The 15,172-nt window shown below is 44.4% G+C and overlaps 3 protein-coding genes across 5 annotated transcripts; 2 read left to right on the plus strand and 1 right to left on the minus strand.

Moving 5' to 3' along the window:
- Positions 1–2,877: 2,877 nt before the first annotated feature.
- Positions 2,878–6,238, minus strand: LOC116956163 (protein S100-A1-like). The gene is made up of 3 exons (XM_076053873.1): positions 6,207–6,238; positions 4,263–4,449; positions 2,878–3,116 (listed from the first exon to the last, which is right to left on the minus strand). The coding sequence occupies exons 1-3, from the start codon at positions 6,227–6,229 to the stop codon at positions 2,931–2,933; spliced, it is 396 nt and encodes a 131-aa protein (XP_075909988.1). The 5' UTR covers positions 6,230–6,238; the 3' UTR covers positions 2,878–2,930.
- A 2,121-nt stretch (positions 6,239–8,359) lies between these two features.
- On the plus strand, positions 8,360–9,438 carry LOC116956165 (protein S100-A1-like). Its single transcript, XM_032977652.2, has 2 exons — positions 8,360–8,586; positions 9,202–9,438. The coding sequence occupies exons 1-2, from the start codon at positions 8,446–8,448 to the stop codon at positions 9,385–9,387; spliced, it is 327 nt and encodes a 108-aa protein (XP_032833543.1). The 5' UTR covers positions 8,360–8,445; the 3' UTR covers positions 9,388–9,438.
- A 3,289-nt stretch (positions 9,439–12,727) lies between these two features.
- On the plus strand, positions 12,728–14,516 carry LOC116956160 (protein S100-A1-like). Of its 3 annotated transcripts, none has more exons than XM_032977643.2 (3): positions 12,728–12,817; positions 13,091–13,276; positions 14,282–14,516. In XM_032977643.2, exons 2-3 carry the CDS (start codon positions 13,136–13,138, stop codon positions 14,465–14,467), a joined length of 327 nt encoding a protein of 108 aa, XP_032833534.1. In that variant the 5' UTR covers positions 12,728–12,817; positions 13,091–13,135; the 3' UTR covers positions 14,468–14,516. The 3 variants fall into 3 exon arrangements, with proteins under 3 accessions (XP_032833534.1, XP_032833535.1, XP_075909992.1); XM_032977644.2 differs by having other exon boundaries at positions 12,786–12,877; XM_076053877.1 differs by having other exon boundaries at positions 12,812–12,894.
- The last annotated feature ends 656 nt before the right edge of the window (positions 14,517–15,172 follow it).

Raw genomic sequence — 15,172 nt, forward strand, 5'->3', positions numbered from 1 at the left:
GTATAGCATTTCACCTGGATTTCTTGCAATCGATGGATTCGAATCTGGTGCAAACCGTGCAATGTGATTGCATCCCCATTCACTGCAATGGAAATGTATAGTGTACATTGGCCTTTATGCATAAAACAAACACTACGTTTAACATTAGAAGCTTAAATAGTCTCTGGCTTGTATACTGGTATGGTGGTAGAGTTAAGCAGTGGTAACGCCTGTGCCTCATAGCAAGAATAGCGTGGTTTTAATTCCCAACTCAGGCATCATACTAAAAGGAGTTTGTTTATTCTCCCCCTGTTCAGCATGATTTTCCTCCGGTTTACTCCCATAGCTAAAAAAAAAGAAGTGTAAGCGATATTGGCCAAACATCCAAATGCTGAAATATTACCTGCATATTACTCAATTGGGATTACAAACAGCAACTTCACCGCCTGCTGTACATTTGAACTTTTATGCCGATTCACAGATTTATCTTGAGACTCTGATTGATACCAAAGTCGCAGTTTCCGTACTATCACATTGTCTTGCCGAGGTCGAGTTGTGGATGCAACCTAAACTTTCTTAAACTAATTTGTGAGAAGACAGATTAAGTCGTTGGGGCTCTCCACATCGATTGAAGCAATTGGCGGGACCCCGGGGTCCCATCACTGCCCCGGGGTGGGAAAAACCGCGTAGCGACACGAGTTTTGCCTTACCGACAACAACAAAACTAGTGGTCAATCGATTGGCCTCGTCGAGAGCTACTCGGGGACACTAAGTTTCGTAAAAAGTTGAAAAATTACACAAACACGTTAAATTCACTGCCTGGGGGGGCGGGGCTCGCCTTGGCAAAGAAGCCAAGGATCGACGGCTGACCGGAGGGCGTCGTCGCCGCGCGCGACTGCGGCGGACGCCCCCCGGGGGCTTGCGTTTGGCCGGTGGGGTGGCACCCATCGTGTTGATCGCCGCCTGCTGGTGGCGCTTGTTGTCGCGAGTCTGGGCGGGCGGCGCGTTGCTGTCGGGATCACGAGTGGGGCGGACTGAAAAATAATAATACTGGTAGGAAACGTAGTGGACTGGAAGCCCAACCGGGATTCATTCACAGGAGGCAGGGGATTAATCGTGTATGTCTGTGGATGTCTGTCCACGTGCATCCGGACACCCGGATAAAATGGGAGGGGTGGGGCGGGGTGGAGAGGGGAGGGTGGGGCGGGTGGGGGAGGGTGGGGAGGGTGGGGCTGGGTGGGGGTGGGGCTGGGTGGGGAGGGGCTGGGTGGGGGGTGGGGCTGGGTGGGGAGGGGCTGGGTGGGGGGTGGGGCTGGGTGGGGAGGGGCTGGTCACCCCGTGGTGCCCTTATAAAACTCAACGTTTAACCTACTCACGCCGGCTTGTGCCCACCCTCAGTCGGGCATATTTGCGGAATACACCACGTGGTGGTGCCGCCGTTGACCCTTGCCATTGACCGAGCAACCCAACGTTCCTACCAGCTCCCTCCGCAGGAATGTGTTCATTTATACGCAACATAGCTCGAGCAAGATCAATTGCTGTCCCTTTCTAATGCCGAGAGGCTGGTGCATGCCTTTATTGTTTATCAAGTTTGGATTACTGTAATGCCTTGACTTGCTGGCGTTTTGAAATGTTTAAATGAATTACAATATATTCGAAACATGCTAGGTGTTATTAAATTGAGTAATTTGCGGGTAATAAAAAAAGGCAATCGTATTTTTATAGTTAATGCACCCACATGAATAACCAAGACAACTTGCTGAATTTGCACCACGAACCTCTGCAAACAATGGCGATAGGGTCATGCGTTGTTCGCTCCACCTGCTGGGCTCTTCAGAAACCGAGTTTGAGATCCTTAATAAACTCCGAGCACAATGGAGTGAAACATTGAACATCACGCCGAACAAAGAGCGGTGTTATATTAACTAGTAAAGCTTGCTGGGATACTTGCTATCTTTTTCTGTCTACCTCATAATACACCATTTCGCGTGTATATTATGCTGGTATTTGTGTGTTCTGTTGCCTATGGTTGTGGTACAATCATGCTAAAATAATGCAAATTGCAGTCCATGACAGGATATCCCTCCCTTAGTAAGATGGCCGAACAAGGCCGAGCCTGCGAACATGTTCCTCTCCACGATTGTTGCCGATTGGATTGTAAATGTTGAATGTCATCTCACCCGTTCTGTAATAAACACACAATGTAGACAACGTGGTATCTTTTTTCAGACCTTTCTTTGCCGAAATACATTGCAAACCTTGTTAAGATCATTTGGCCTCACCTGTTGCTCGTATCCAAACCCTTATTCCCCGGGGGGGCTCTTCCAGTTCTCATTTAGTCTTGAAAGACCATTAATTGGATAGAGGCAAAACGTTGTTCAGCAAGTGCCAGGAGCGAGACTGCCTCCGCAACCGCTTGGAATAAAATCAGCCAAACCATGGACTAAACGTATTCGTGGAACCCGAGTAGCTCGACCCCCTCAAATCACTGCACCAGATCGAGTTAAAAGATGACGTCACCCTGCTGCTCTATTTAAGACCGGGAGCAAGTGGAGGGCCTCACCATTCTGCCAAGTGGTCCGACGATGCTGGATGCAATTACCGGCAAAACGTCGTACTAACCATTTTAAATGATGTTGATTCACGCTTCAACACACCGGTGGGCTGAAGAAAGTGAACCATTCGTCTTTTGTAAACGCGACATTTACTGTTAGGCCGTGTCGGGTGGCGGAGGGTTACGACACATTTATAAATCACGCGATGCAACCCAAAAACCTTTATTACGAATACCATTGGTTGCGAAAGACTTAAACTAGATCAACCCCATTGCTAATGTAGTGCAGCGAGACCACCGTGGTAGTTGCCATACCCAAAGTACCAAGTCACGAGCACGCCACGTTGATGCAATCACAATGTTTATTTCACAGCATCCGTATCATGCACGAGACGCGTTAGACTTTGAATGCGCACAGCGCGTGGGTCCTGCCATTCCGCTCGTGGTGCGCTCGGAAGTTGGGGTGGCAGCAGAATTTCAAGGCCGCGATCGTGATCACGAACTCGAGGAAGTCGACTTCCCCATCTTTGTCATCACCAAGGTCCCTCAGGATGCGGCTCACCACGAACCCATCCACGGGATTCTGAATGGAATCACATCAGCAAGAATTGCGAGAAACCACTGAACTGGAGTGACAGACTAGCAAAGACTGCAGACCATGGGCAAAATCTACAGCACAAAGCAATTCGCACATACGGTTTAATTTCAAATGCCGATGCAGGTAATTTCATTGCAAGTTAACGGTGAGCAGCCAATAATATATTGCATATTCTCAGAAACATGTACATATATTCCATTGGAAACCTCATTTGCCAGTAACAAAATGATAATTGTTTTTTTTATCCTTTTAGCTGGCAACAAAACTGTCACCTTTTTTTTAAAGACACCTTTTTTAAAAAAGTGTCAGTTTTGTTGCCAGATAAAAGGGTAAAAAACCAATTATCATATTTTGTTACTGGCAAATGAGGTTTCCAATGGTGTAAATGCTTACCCCGAGCTCTCATACTCTGATGGTGCATTGTCTTTGAGTTGTGCGTCTTTTGGCGTCTTCTAGTCCAACACCATGTGAGACGAGGCTCTAAAGAAAGCTGTCTCGGGTGTGGACCAATCAATTTCAAGGACAGTGCCACATACATTATCAGAGTTGTTTTTTTGTTTGCGTTCCGACCGCAGGTATTGTGGTCAATGTAAACATGACTCCTTGTAAAAAAAAGGTCAGTTTTGTTGCCAGATAAAAGGGTAAAAATCCAGTTATGTACATATATTCTTCTGCGCGTTTCTTAAAACGGACCAAGCCAAGCCATAAGGTACTGCATTATCGTTAAACATGATGCATTCACTTAGACTACATTAAGCCACCTCTAGTTTTCACATCAGATAGGCTCAGTGATGCCACCACTTTTACCCCCTTACAATTATGGCTATAGCCTGATGAAGCCGATTTGTAATCGCCAGCAAAAAAAAACTAATTTGTAAATGTTTTGAGTTTGCTCTCCATCACATTAGGTGTGCTGTAGCAATTGGCACGTTTTGGTTACGACAAAAACATTTAATTGGCCGTGTAAGATTGAAACGACAGATACATATTTACGCGATCAAACCCCAAAAAAAACTTTATGCTGAACGGAGATTCGAAGACACAAAGCTCAAAAAGATGAAACCGAAGACTCAAGATGTGACGATTAACAGAGGGACTCGTCCATGCGAATATCAAAAGCCACGGCCTCACCTGGATCAGACTCTTGCCCTTATCCCCGTTCAGGAAGCTCCTGAACTTCTCCTTCTTCAGACAATCTTTAACCGCGTTGTCGCTGGTGAGCTCATTGAAGGTGGACAGGAGCTTCAGGGTGGCTGCATGGAGGTCGCTCATCCTGGCAGAGGAAGACGCGCGGTCGAGTCGGTACGCGAGAGGATATCTGAGAACACACGACACAGGCTTTTACTCCCGTGAGGACAATAAAAACACGCGGCACCTCACGCACCAATGTGCTGAACCACAAAAGCACCAATTTGTCCCGATCCTCAGCCAGAGATGCGCACCGATCTCACCGAACCCGAGTAAAACCCCACGCCTGGCAAAGCTCCCCAACTACACAAGGCGTATTCCCCCAACACAGACGCGGTTAGCAGCTGCACAACCACCTGAAAGCGACGTGGGCAGATGCACTAACACCCTCTGCTGCCCACGTCGCGGCTTTAACGAAAGCTGGGCCACTGACGTCACCACTCACACCTGCTCGCTCTCATTGGGCGATCGAGTGATGAGTTCATTTGATTTGGTCCCGTCCAGCCAGTTACCCGGCTCGTTTACAAGGGGAAGTCCGTGATGCGTGAGCACAGCGGCAACAACAACAATATCAACAGAGAATAAACTGTATATAAAGACAATGAACTATATATAAAGACAATGAGCTATATATAAAGACAATGAACTATAAAGACAATGAACTATAAAGACAATGAACTATAAAGACAATGAACTATAAAGGCAATGAACTATAAAGACAATGAACTATAAAGACAATGAACTATAAAGACAATGAACTATAAAGACAATGAACTATAAAGACAATGAATTATAAAGACAATGAACTATCAAGACAATGAACTATAAAGACAATGAACTATAAAGACAATGAACTATAAAGACAATGAACTATAAAGGCAATGAACTATAAAGACAATGAACTATAAAGACAATGAACTATAAAGACAATGAACTATAAAGACAATGAACTATAAAGACAATTAACTATAAAGACAATGACCTATATATAAAGACAATTAACTATAAAGACAATGAACTATATATAAAGACCATGAACTATAAAGACAATGAACTATATAAAGACAATGAATTATAAAGACAATGAACTATAAAGACAATGAACTATAAAGACAATGAACTATAAAGACAATGAACTATATAAAGACAATGAATTATAAAGACAATGAACTATAAAGACAATGAACTATAAAGGCAATGAACTATAAAGACAATGAACTATATATAAAGACAATGAACTATATATAAAGACAATGAACTATATATAAAGACAATGAACTATAAAGACAATGAAATATAAAGACAATGAACTATATATAAAGACAATGAACTATAAAGACAATGAACTATATATAAAGACAATGAACTATAAAGACAATTAATTATATATAAAGACAATTAACTATAAAGACAATGAACTATAAAGACAATGAACTATAAAGACAATGAACTATATAAAGACAATGAATTATAAAGACAATGAACTATAAAGACAATTAACTATAAAGGCTATGCACTATAAAGACAATGAACTATATATATAAAGACAATGAACTATAAAGACAATGAACTATAAAGACAATGAACTATAAAGACAATGAACTATAAAAACAATGAACTATAAAGACAATGAACTATATAAAGACAATGAACTATAAAGACAATGAACTATAAAGACAATGAACTATATATAAAGACAATGAACTATATATAAAGACAATGAACTATATATAAAGACAATGAACTATAAAGACAATGAACTATAAAGACAATGAACTATAAATACAATTAACTATGAAGACAATGAACTATAAAGACAATGAACTATAAAGACAATGAACTATAAAAACAATGAACTATAAAGACAATGAACTGGGAGGCGCGTACCTCGCGGGCCCCGCCATTGTCATCGAGCGGGGCGATTGATGGAGGGAGGAGTGGAGGAGTTTGCCCGGAGACATCGTCACTGGCAGCCAAGACCACAGCCTCTGCGGTGACTAAAATTACCAATAAATGAGATGCCCGCATTTTCACTTCAGAATTTTGATTGATACTGAAGTACGCACGTGGGCCGGCAGTGGTGTCGTGGTTTGCTCACTGGATGTGGAATGCAGAGGTCTTCGGTTTGATCTCCCAGATGAATCAATGCCCACTCAGCATTGTAACGCGGCACACCACAAGTATTTGATCAGTGTGTGTGTTACCAGCAGTGGCTTGACCAGGTAGGTACAAGGCTGCATCTTTACCTTACACTTCCTGCATGTCAGACCAGGGGAATATGAACTGAGGTTATTAAAACTAATAATTTAAGACAATGTGTATTGCGTAAAAACACAATCGCCATAACATAACCCGATTATATTCAGGAAAAATTTAAAACACCAATGATGTTATAAAAACCCTCTGCCAAGCAACGAGCAATCCGGAGGGGGGGGGGGGTGTTGAGAAATGTGACGTCACATCAACATGCTCAACGTCAGAGTGTAGCGCCACACTAAATACGCACTACAATGACAATAGTTTAAAGCGATTTGAAGCATGTTTTATTTTTCGGGGGGGGGGGGGAGAGCGTTGTGACGTCATATTTGAGGGGGGGGGGGGTCTGACTTTTTGTGACGCCGTGTGACGATGGGAGGGGGGGGTCAAAAATCGTCCAGAATCGCGTGACGTCATTTATGGACGGCCCCAAACTGCAGCAATCACGATCAGACTGCGCTCAATGAAGAGTGAGTCGTGTTACTAGGGGCGCGTGTTCTTGTCGTTAAACACAGTTTGACCCAATCGAACACCGTCAAAAATGATCAGTATTAATAATCTCAGGTCATATTCCCCGCTCTGAGATACAGGAGGTGTAAAGCACACACACATACATGCTTGTAATTACTTGGTCAAGCTTACTGCTGGCAAATGGTGGTTAAGCCACTGCTGGCAAAACATGATGATAAAATACCTATTCTTGGTTCTTTCGGGAAATTCACATAGAAGGCAAACAATAAAAATATTTTTTCATTATTTTAATAATATTTTAATAATATTTTAATATTATTAAAATAATGGAAATATTTTTATTCATAATAAATGTTTATTAATAATAAAAAATATATTTTTTAATAATAATACATATTTTTATTAATCAAATATTTATTAATAATACAAAATGTTTTTATTATTTTATTGTTTCCCTTCTACGTGACTACCGAAAGAACCAAGAATATGAATAATAAAAAAATATTTTTTATTATTTTATTGTTTCCCTTCTGCGTGCCTTTACCGAAAGAACCAAGCCTATGAATCCCTGCAGTCACGAAAGCTTTAAATCAAAAGATAAAATACCTGTGCTGTACATCTTTGCAGAGGTTCAACTGCCACTCGAGGAGGTCAAACAGAAGCCCTCTGCACTACACATCCAGTGAGCAAACCACGACACCACAGCAGGCCCACGCATGTCCATATCAGTCAAATCCTGAAGCGACAACTCGGGCATCTAATTTACGTAAAATTATCACAGCAGGGGTTTGCGGTGTCGGCTGCGAGCGACGATGTAGATTTCAATGAATTCGTCTCCGTGCAAACTCCTCTTACGAAGCGTCTGCTTGATGGCAATGTTGGGGCCACGTGGCACGCGCCTCCAAGTTCATCGCCTACCGATGTAGTTGCCGCTCGGCTCACGCATCACGGACTTGCCTTGCCAATGAGCCGGAAAACTGGCTAGAGGGGAGCAAATCAAACAAACTCGTCACTCGATCGCGCAACGAGAGCGAGCAGGTGTGAGTGGTGGCGTCGCTCTCAGGTCTCTGTACGGCAGAGACCGCTGCGGCTGTTGCGGGAGGTGCCTTGCGTAACGCGAATCACTGCAACGCGTGGGGGTTGCCTGTGCTTGGGGGAAGAGTAGTGCTCAGTTCTGGCTAAGGCCGAGGCCCGACGGGGCAAATTGGCTCGGGAAGAAAGGTTTGCGCTACGTGATGGTTGTCAGACCTTTTTAAGGTCATTTTGTAGCTAATCGCTTTGTGGTGCGTAAAATGAGGCGCCGTGCGCTTTTTCACGTGGCTGAAATCTGTCTTTTTTTTCCATCCCCTCTCAGATTCCTCTCGCGTACCGACTCGACCGTGCGTCTTCCTCTGCCAGGATGAGCGACCTCCATGCAGCCACCCTGAAGCTCCTGTCCACCTTCAATGAGCTCGCCCGCGACAACGCGGTTAAAGATTGTCTGAAGAAGGAGAAGTTCAGGAGCTTCCTCAAGGGGGATAAGGGCAAGAGTCTGATCCAGGTGAGACGTGGCTTTTGATATTCGTCTGGACCAGTCCCTATGTTCATGATCCCATTTGAGTCTCCGGTTTTGTCTTTTGGGCTTGTACCCCTCTAATCTCCGTTTTCTGCATAATGAAGGTTTCTGGATTGGCCCACGCAAATACAAATGCCTGTTAAACTGGACACGGCCAAATTGTTGAGGGGTGTTACGTAAAGCGTGCCGATCAGTTGCTACTTTAGCACACCGGTGTGTTGGAGAGCTCGCAACCATGTACTATCGAGTACGACGTCTCGATGGTGATTGCTTTTTAATCGCCTTTTGAGGCGATGGCCATAATTGTGCCAAGTGGTGTTTCGGCCTGCAGGATGATTTATGATTGGGCCTAATCCGGGGCGAATACCAGTAGGGGATTAATGTAGTCTTATAGACTCGAATGGTTCATGTTTAATTCCGAGACTGCAGTACATATTATTGTGGTTGGCTTTGTTAATCAACGTGCTAGACTTACCTGCGTTGGCATAAAATTAAACCGTGTCTCACTTGATTGCTGTAGATTTTACCCGTGTTCCGCAGTTTTAGCAGTCGGTCCTGTTCCAGTCTTGTCTAACGCTCACTGTCGTGATTCCGTTTCAGAATCCCGTGGATGGGTTCGTGGTGAGCCGCATCCTGAGGGACCTTGGCGATGACAAAGATGGGGAAGTCGACTTACTCGAGTTCGTGATCACGATCGCGGCCTTGAAATTCTGCTGCCACCCCAACTTCCGAGCGCACCACGAGCAGAATGGCAGGACCCACGCGCTGTGCGCATTCAAAGAGTAACGCGTCTCGTGCATGATACGGATGCTGTGAAATAAACATTGTGGTTGCATCCGATGTGGCTTCCTTGCGACTTTCTACTCTGGGTATAAAAACGACCTCTGTCTTGCTGCACTGCCATTTGCGATGGCCACAATGGGACAACCACCAGGGAATAATCTTGCGATATGGAGCGTGCCAGGAATCTGTTTCCTGCTTGCAGTTCTGTGGTTTCACAACCGGAAGGATGAATAAAGTTGCGACAAACTACGCGACGTATGATGGGGCTGCACTCTTCATTTTCATGCCTCTGTTTCATCCCACGCAAATTCGCAGGGAGTGTATACTTTTGATTGGCAAGTGAACTGGATTTGGTGCACATTCTTCTACAACGGCAACCCAGCCTTTGCATACGTAATATTTATCGACAGCGATGCTTTCAGTGATCTGTACGTGGTGTTATTGTTAATCTAAGTATTACCTCCCCCCCCCAAAAAATTACTTTAAATGCTGGGGAAGGGGGTTGCATTCGATTGGTTGCACTTTTCCACGGTTTTGGCATATTTAAAGGAAAGTTTTGCATCTTGGACGTTTCACAGACTACCCTAAAAGTCCTGTTTGGTGTTATGCATGTTTCCCTCAAGCAGATCAAATATGAACTTCGGAAAGGGACGGTTGGACACGTGCGAATTGTTTATAGATGACTTCCGAAACATGTTGGGGGGAATGGCCTTCACTTAATTTATTGTGGGAATGTGGCCAGAGAAGTGGATGTCCGCTTCATTCAAACCAAATGACTTTCATCCCGCAGGACTGAATATTTCACATTAACTTAAATCTTTAATTATTGAGCGATAGCTGCATGTGGTGTAACGCCTATTGAAAGTTGTACCTAACACGACTTCTCAATTATAATGCAATGCCTAAAAAGAGGAATTACAATTAAGGAAACTCGGTAATTAAATTGAAGCGAAAAAGATAAATTAATAAAACACTTGACAATTACCTCGACAGCTTCCCTATTCCTCTTACAATAACGGTTGGGCGAAGGAACGCATCAATGTGAATTTTACTCGTGACGCCTTCAATTGAAATTATTATAACAGTCGTAATGTGATGTGCAAGCACTCTTCCATTAATGCATCTCTAATACAATTGAGTTTGGTAAGACTTTATTCCGAATAAAACCAATGTATACTGATAATATTTAAGAGAATACAAAACACATCTATATAAAGACCTTGATCTCTGTCAAAAAACTTCTAGGGTGCATAGGTAGCTTTTAAGACGATAGGAAACATCTGAAAATCCGAGATTTTTCATTTTAAGGCCCCCAAATCTCGATTTGAAGTGCCCTAAAACATGTTTGTGCGTGTCATACAGAATCTATTCAAAATATAAGATTCTGGGGTGTTTTGTTAGTTTCATAGAGCGTTAAACATCAAATAAAATGAAAGGGAGAACCATTGTCCTACCTTTTATTGCTTTTGAGATATTTCAGATTCGAGTGGTTTTGAACGAAAAAAAATACGCATTTTAAGACGTTCAAATCTGATTAATAAAAAAAACGTAAAAGATATCAGCGTTCCCTCAGTGTCTGATCGTAGATAAAAAAAATTGTCAATCAACATGAGGTTAAATTATTACTCTGGTTCTTTCGGTAAAGTCACGTATATAGAAAAACATAATAAAAAAAACACGACGTTTCGGGCGCAACACACGCGTCCGTCATCAGGTTAATTATTATTGAAAACGTTTTCCTAGCGAAGGCAGGCTTTATGAACGAGTGATATACAACCTTTTGCCAAGCTAAATATTAATCAGGGCTCTGTTCTTTTCTCAGCCCCGCGGGGGCAACACGAGTCTTGCCGCCTGTGACGGCATCCCAGCGGCTAAGGGGCCGTCCATAAATGACGTCACGCACCTGGGGGGGCCGGGGGGGGTGGGGCAGACATTTGTGACGATGTGTGACGAGGGGGGAGGTGGGGGTTTGAGAAATGTGACGTCACATCAAAATGCGCAACTTGAAATAAATATAGACAACACGTTCTACTTAATTAGACTTTAATACGTGTTTTCTCCTACAACATCAGAGTGCAGCGCCACATGAAATACGCACTACAATGACAATAGTTTAAAGCGATTTGAAGCATTTGAGGGGGGGTCTAACTTTTTGTGACGCCGTGTGACGAAGGCGGGCGGGGGGGGGTCAAAAATCGTCCAAAATCGCGTGACGTCATTTATGGACGGCCCCTAACTCCACCAATCACGATCAAGCTGCCCTCTATTATGGTCGTTCGTAGTTCTAATAGGGGCACGTGGCACGTGTTCTCATTGTTGAACACAGTTTGACGCAGTCCACACATTGTCATCAATTATCCGTTAACAATAATCTCAGTTCACATCACCTGCTCTGATATACAGGAGGTGGCAAAATGTTGGTCAGGCGACTGCTGTCAAAACATACTGATCATATACCCGTGGTCTATCGAAACTCTTTGGTTCTTTAGGTAAAGCCACGTAGGTAAAATATATATTATATAATATTGTTTTTTCTACCTACGTGACTTTACCGAAAGAACCAAACAGTATGGATTCCTGCAGTCACGAAAGCTTCAAATCAAGATGTGGTGTACCTCTTTAAAATGCTGGGTGGGCAAGGGTTTAACTTCCGCCCGGGGAGTTCAAGCCGAAGACCTCTGCATAACACATCCAGTGAGCAAACCTTGGCACCACGGCAGATCCACGTACATATAATGTACATATCAGTGAAATCATTAAGTGATCACGCGGGCATCTCAATTACGTACAATTATCACAGCAGGGGTTGTGGTGTCGGCTGCGAGTGACGAATGGCCTAAATCTTAGTTTTCTTGTGGTTGTTGTTGTTGTTGTTATTGTTTGACTTGCATCCCACTGGGATTTTTGCACACAGCGTTGGTGTACGGTGATATTTCAGGAATATTTTGATTGTTTTTTTTCCTGGATTTTCTGTTTTGCACAGTCACACATAATCACTTTAAGATGTTTTCTTGTTCATGTTTTTTGTTTGTTGAGGTTGCACCCGATTTCAAGAGCCGAATGGCTCACAGGGCTATACCAAATAAATAAACTGTGAACTATGAATGTAGATTTAATTTAAATCGTCCCCGTGCAAACTCCTCCACTCACCCTCCATCAAGCGCCCGCTTGATGACAATGTTGGGGCCCGCTTGGCACGCGCCTCCCAGTTAATCGTCTGTTGATGTTGTTGCTGCTTCTGTGCTCAGACCTCAACTTGCGCATTAGCCGGGAAACCGGATGAACGGGACCAATCAACAACATAATCATCACTCAATCGCGCAACGAGAGCGAGCAGGTGTGAGTGGTGACGCTACTGGACGCGCTTCATAAAAGCCGCGACGGAGGCTGCAGCAGGCGTTGTTGTTGTTTAAGTTGCAGAAGTCGCTCTCAGGTCTTTGCGCAGCTGCTGTGTTGTGGAAGATGCCGTGTGCTGTGGGGATCTCTGTGACGCGTGGGTGTTTTGCCTCGGTTCGATGGGAGCAGTGCGCAGCGCTGGCTGAGGTTTAGACCCAACACGAATTGTGTTTGGAACAAAGCTGGGGCTCTACGCGATGTTTCGGTCGTTTTTTTTTTCGGTTCGTCACATTTGAGGTGCAGTGTGCGTTGTCTTAACGTGATTTTTTTTTTTTTGAAGACTCGTTGTGGCTGTCTCGTGTCCTCGCAGATTCCTCTCGCGTACCGACTCGACCGTGCGTCTTCCTCTGCCAAGATGAGCGACCTCCATGCAGCCACCCTGAAGCTCCTGTCCACCTTCAATGAGCTCGCCCACGACAACGCTGTCAAAGATTGTCTGAAGAAAGAGAAATTCAGGAGCTTCCTGAACGGGGATAAGGGCAAGAGTCTGATCCAGGTGAGACGTATTTTTCACTTTCACATCGACGAGTCCCTCCATTTTATCATCCCATTTTTGGTCGTATTTATTTGGGATCGTACCTTTTGCTAACCATGTACGCGTACAGTCCACTGCTCAATGAGGGTCTTTCTCACGCGTTTTTTGGCTTGACGCCAATGTTTCCATTATTGGCAGTGTGAGTTTAACCTGGGAGCATTTAAGTGAGTTAAAAGCGTGTCTAGAACCGTGGCATTCCTGCTCGAGTCGTCTCCCGATTGCCTACAGCGCCAGCTGTTCATGCAGTCGCCCGTCCCAGCTGATCCCATGCCTTGCTTCAAAGGTCGAGCGCATTCATATTATCATCTCGACCCGTTTAGTTAACACCGCTCTGGGGGAAAGGCGTCCAGTATACTCGTGGCACATGCTCATTAACTCTGCACACCACATCGATGTGGTATCAAATGTTAATCGCCTCCTTTTTCGGCAGGCATGTGGCGCAACTTCTGACCGCTTTTGAATTTCGTGCAAAAGTTTCATCCCCTCCTGGCCAACATTGCCTCTGCCACATGTGGAAGTAATCCGGTCTACATCATTTAGACCTCCTTTGCCAGTACCAAAATTGTAATAGGGATTTTCATATTATCATAGTATGTTTTTTGTTTGCATTTGACTGCAGGTATTGTGGTTAATGCAGACATGAATCCTTGTGAAAAAAGGTTTCAGTTTTGTTGCCAGAAAAAAGGGGAAAAACCCCATTATAATCCGGTCTACTCTGTAGTTTGGGTAATTCACCTGTGCCAAATCTCGCGTGCAGTTTTTTTTAATCCGCCATTTGCCTGACGTATGCGTGTTTGTGAATGGTGCATTGCGATACGCTTCTATATGCTGGGCTGCTCTGCATGTGCGACCGTTGTGAGCCGCTCCAGTTTCACGTGCTAAAGATTTTGCCGGTGTTCTGCAGTCTGTCGTCTCTAAATCCAGGCGGATTCCTTGTCCCCCTCTCCCCGTCGTGATTCCGTTCAGAATCCCGTGGATGGGTTCGTTGTGAGCCGCATCCTGAGGGACCTTGGCGATGACAAAGATGGGGAAGTCGACTTCCTCGAGTTCGTGATCACGATCGCGGCCTTGAAATTCTGCTGCCACCCCAACTTCCGAGCGCACCACGAGCGGAATGGCAGGACCCACGCGCTGTGCGCATTCAAAGTGTAACGCGTCTCGTGCATGATACGGATACTGTGAAATAAAACTGGTTGCATCAGCGTGGCGTGCTTGTGACTTTGTACTCTGGGTATAGATGCATTGCCGATTGCAATGGGCAACGACCATCAATGGTCTTGCAATACTGAACGTGCCACGAATAGATTTCTTGCTTGCCGTTCTGTGGCTTGATAACAGGAAAGGATGCATAAATTCACACCTCCAATTGGCGCTTTGCGTTTTTTTCGTGGGTCAAATCTTTGAGTTGCGAGTGGTGTGGATTTCATTTGACACGTTGGCCTATCCTAAACGGACTGATGGTAATAATGGCGTGGTATCACGTGATTATATTAACGAGCTCGGGTCTCAGCACATCGAGCTCGGAGGGCTTTTGAAAGCAGATGAACCTTGCCACGGCAGCAATAGCCCTGCAGGTTCTGCTTTTCATGTCATTGCAATAGAAACGAATGGCTCGGCGGAAGTGAGGTGAGGGTGGTTCTGAACAAGCAGACTTTTCCAATGGGCTCCAGAGTTGGGTACCTTGATTGCAGTGCTATTTGTAAGCTACTTTGCTTATTGGAGGGCGTGAGGTTCACGAGCTGTAGGTGCAGCACTTGCGAAAAAGGCATCAATTGGTGTAAGTGCAGGTTTTTCTGTAAGGTACATGACGGGTGTAGGTAAAAGTAAGGAAGGGTACAGCGAGAATCTTGTAGGGAA

The sequence above is a fragment of the Petromyzon marinus genome, chromosome 63 (genome assembly GCF_048934315.1).
Source record: "Petromyzon marinus isolate PM22_M1 ecotype Great Lakes invasive population chromosome 63, UKy_Petmar_22M1.pri1.0, whole genome shotgun sequence".
NCBI lineage: Eukaryota > Metazoa > Chordata > Hyperoartia > Petromyzontiformes > Petromyzontidae > Petromyzon > Petromyzon marinus.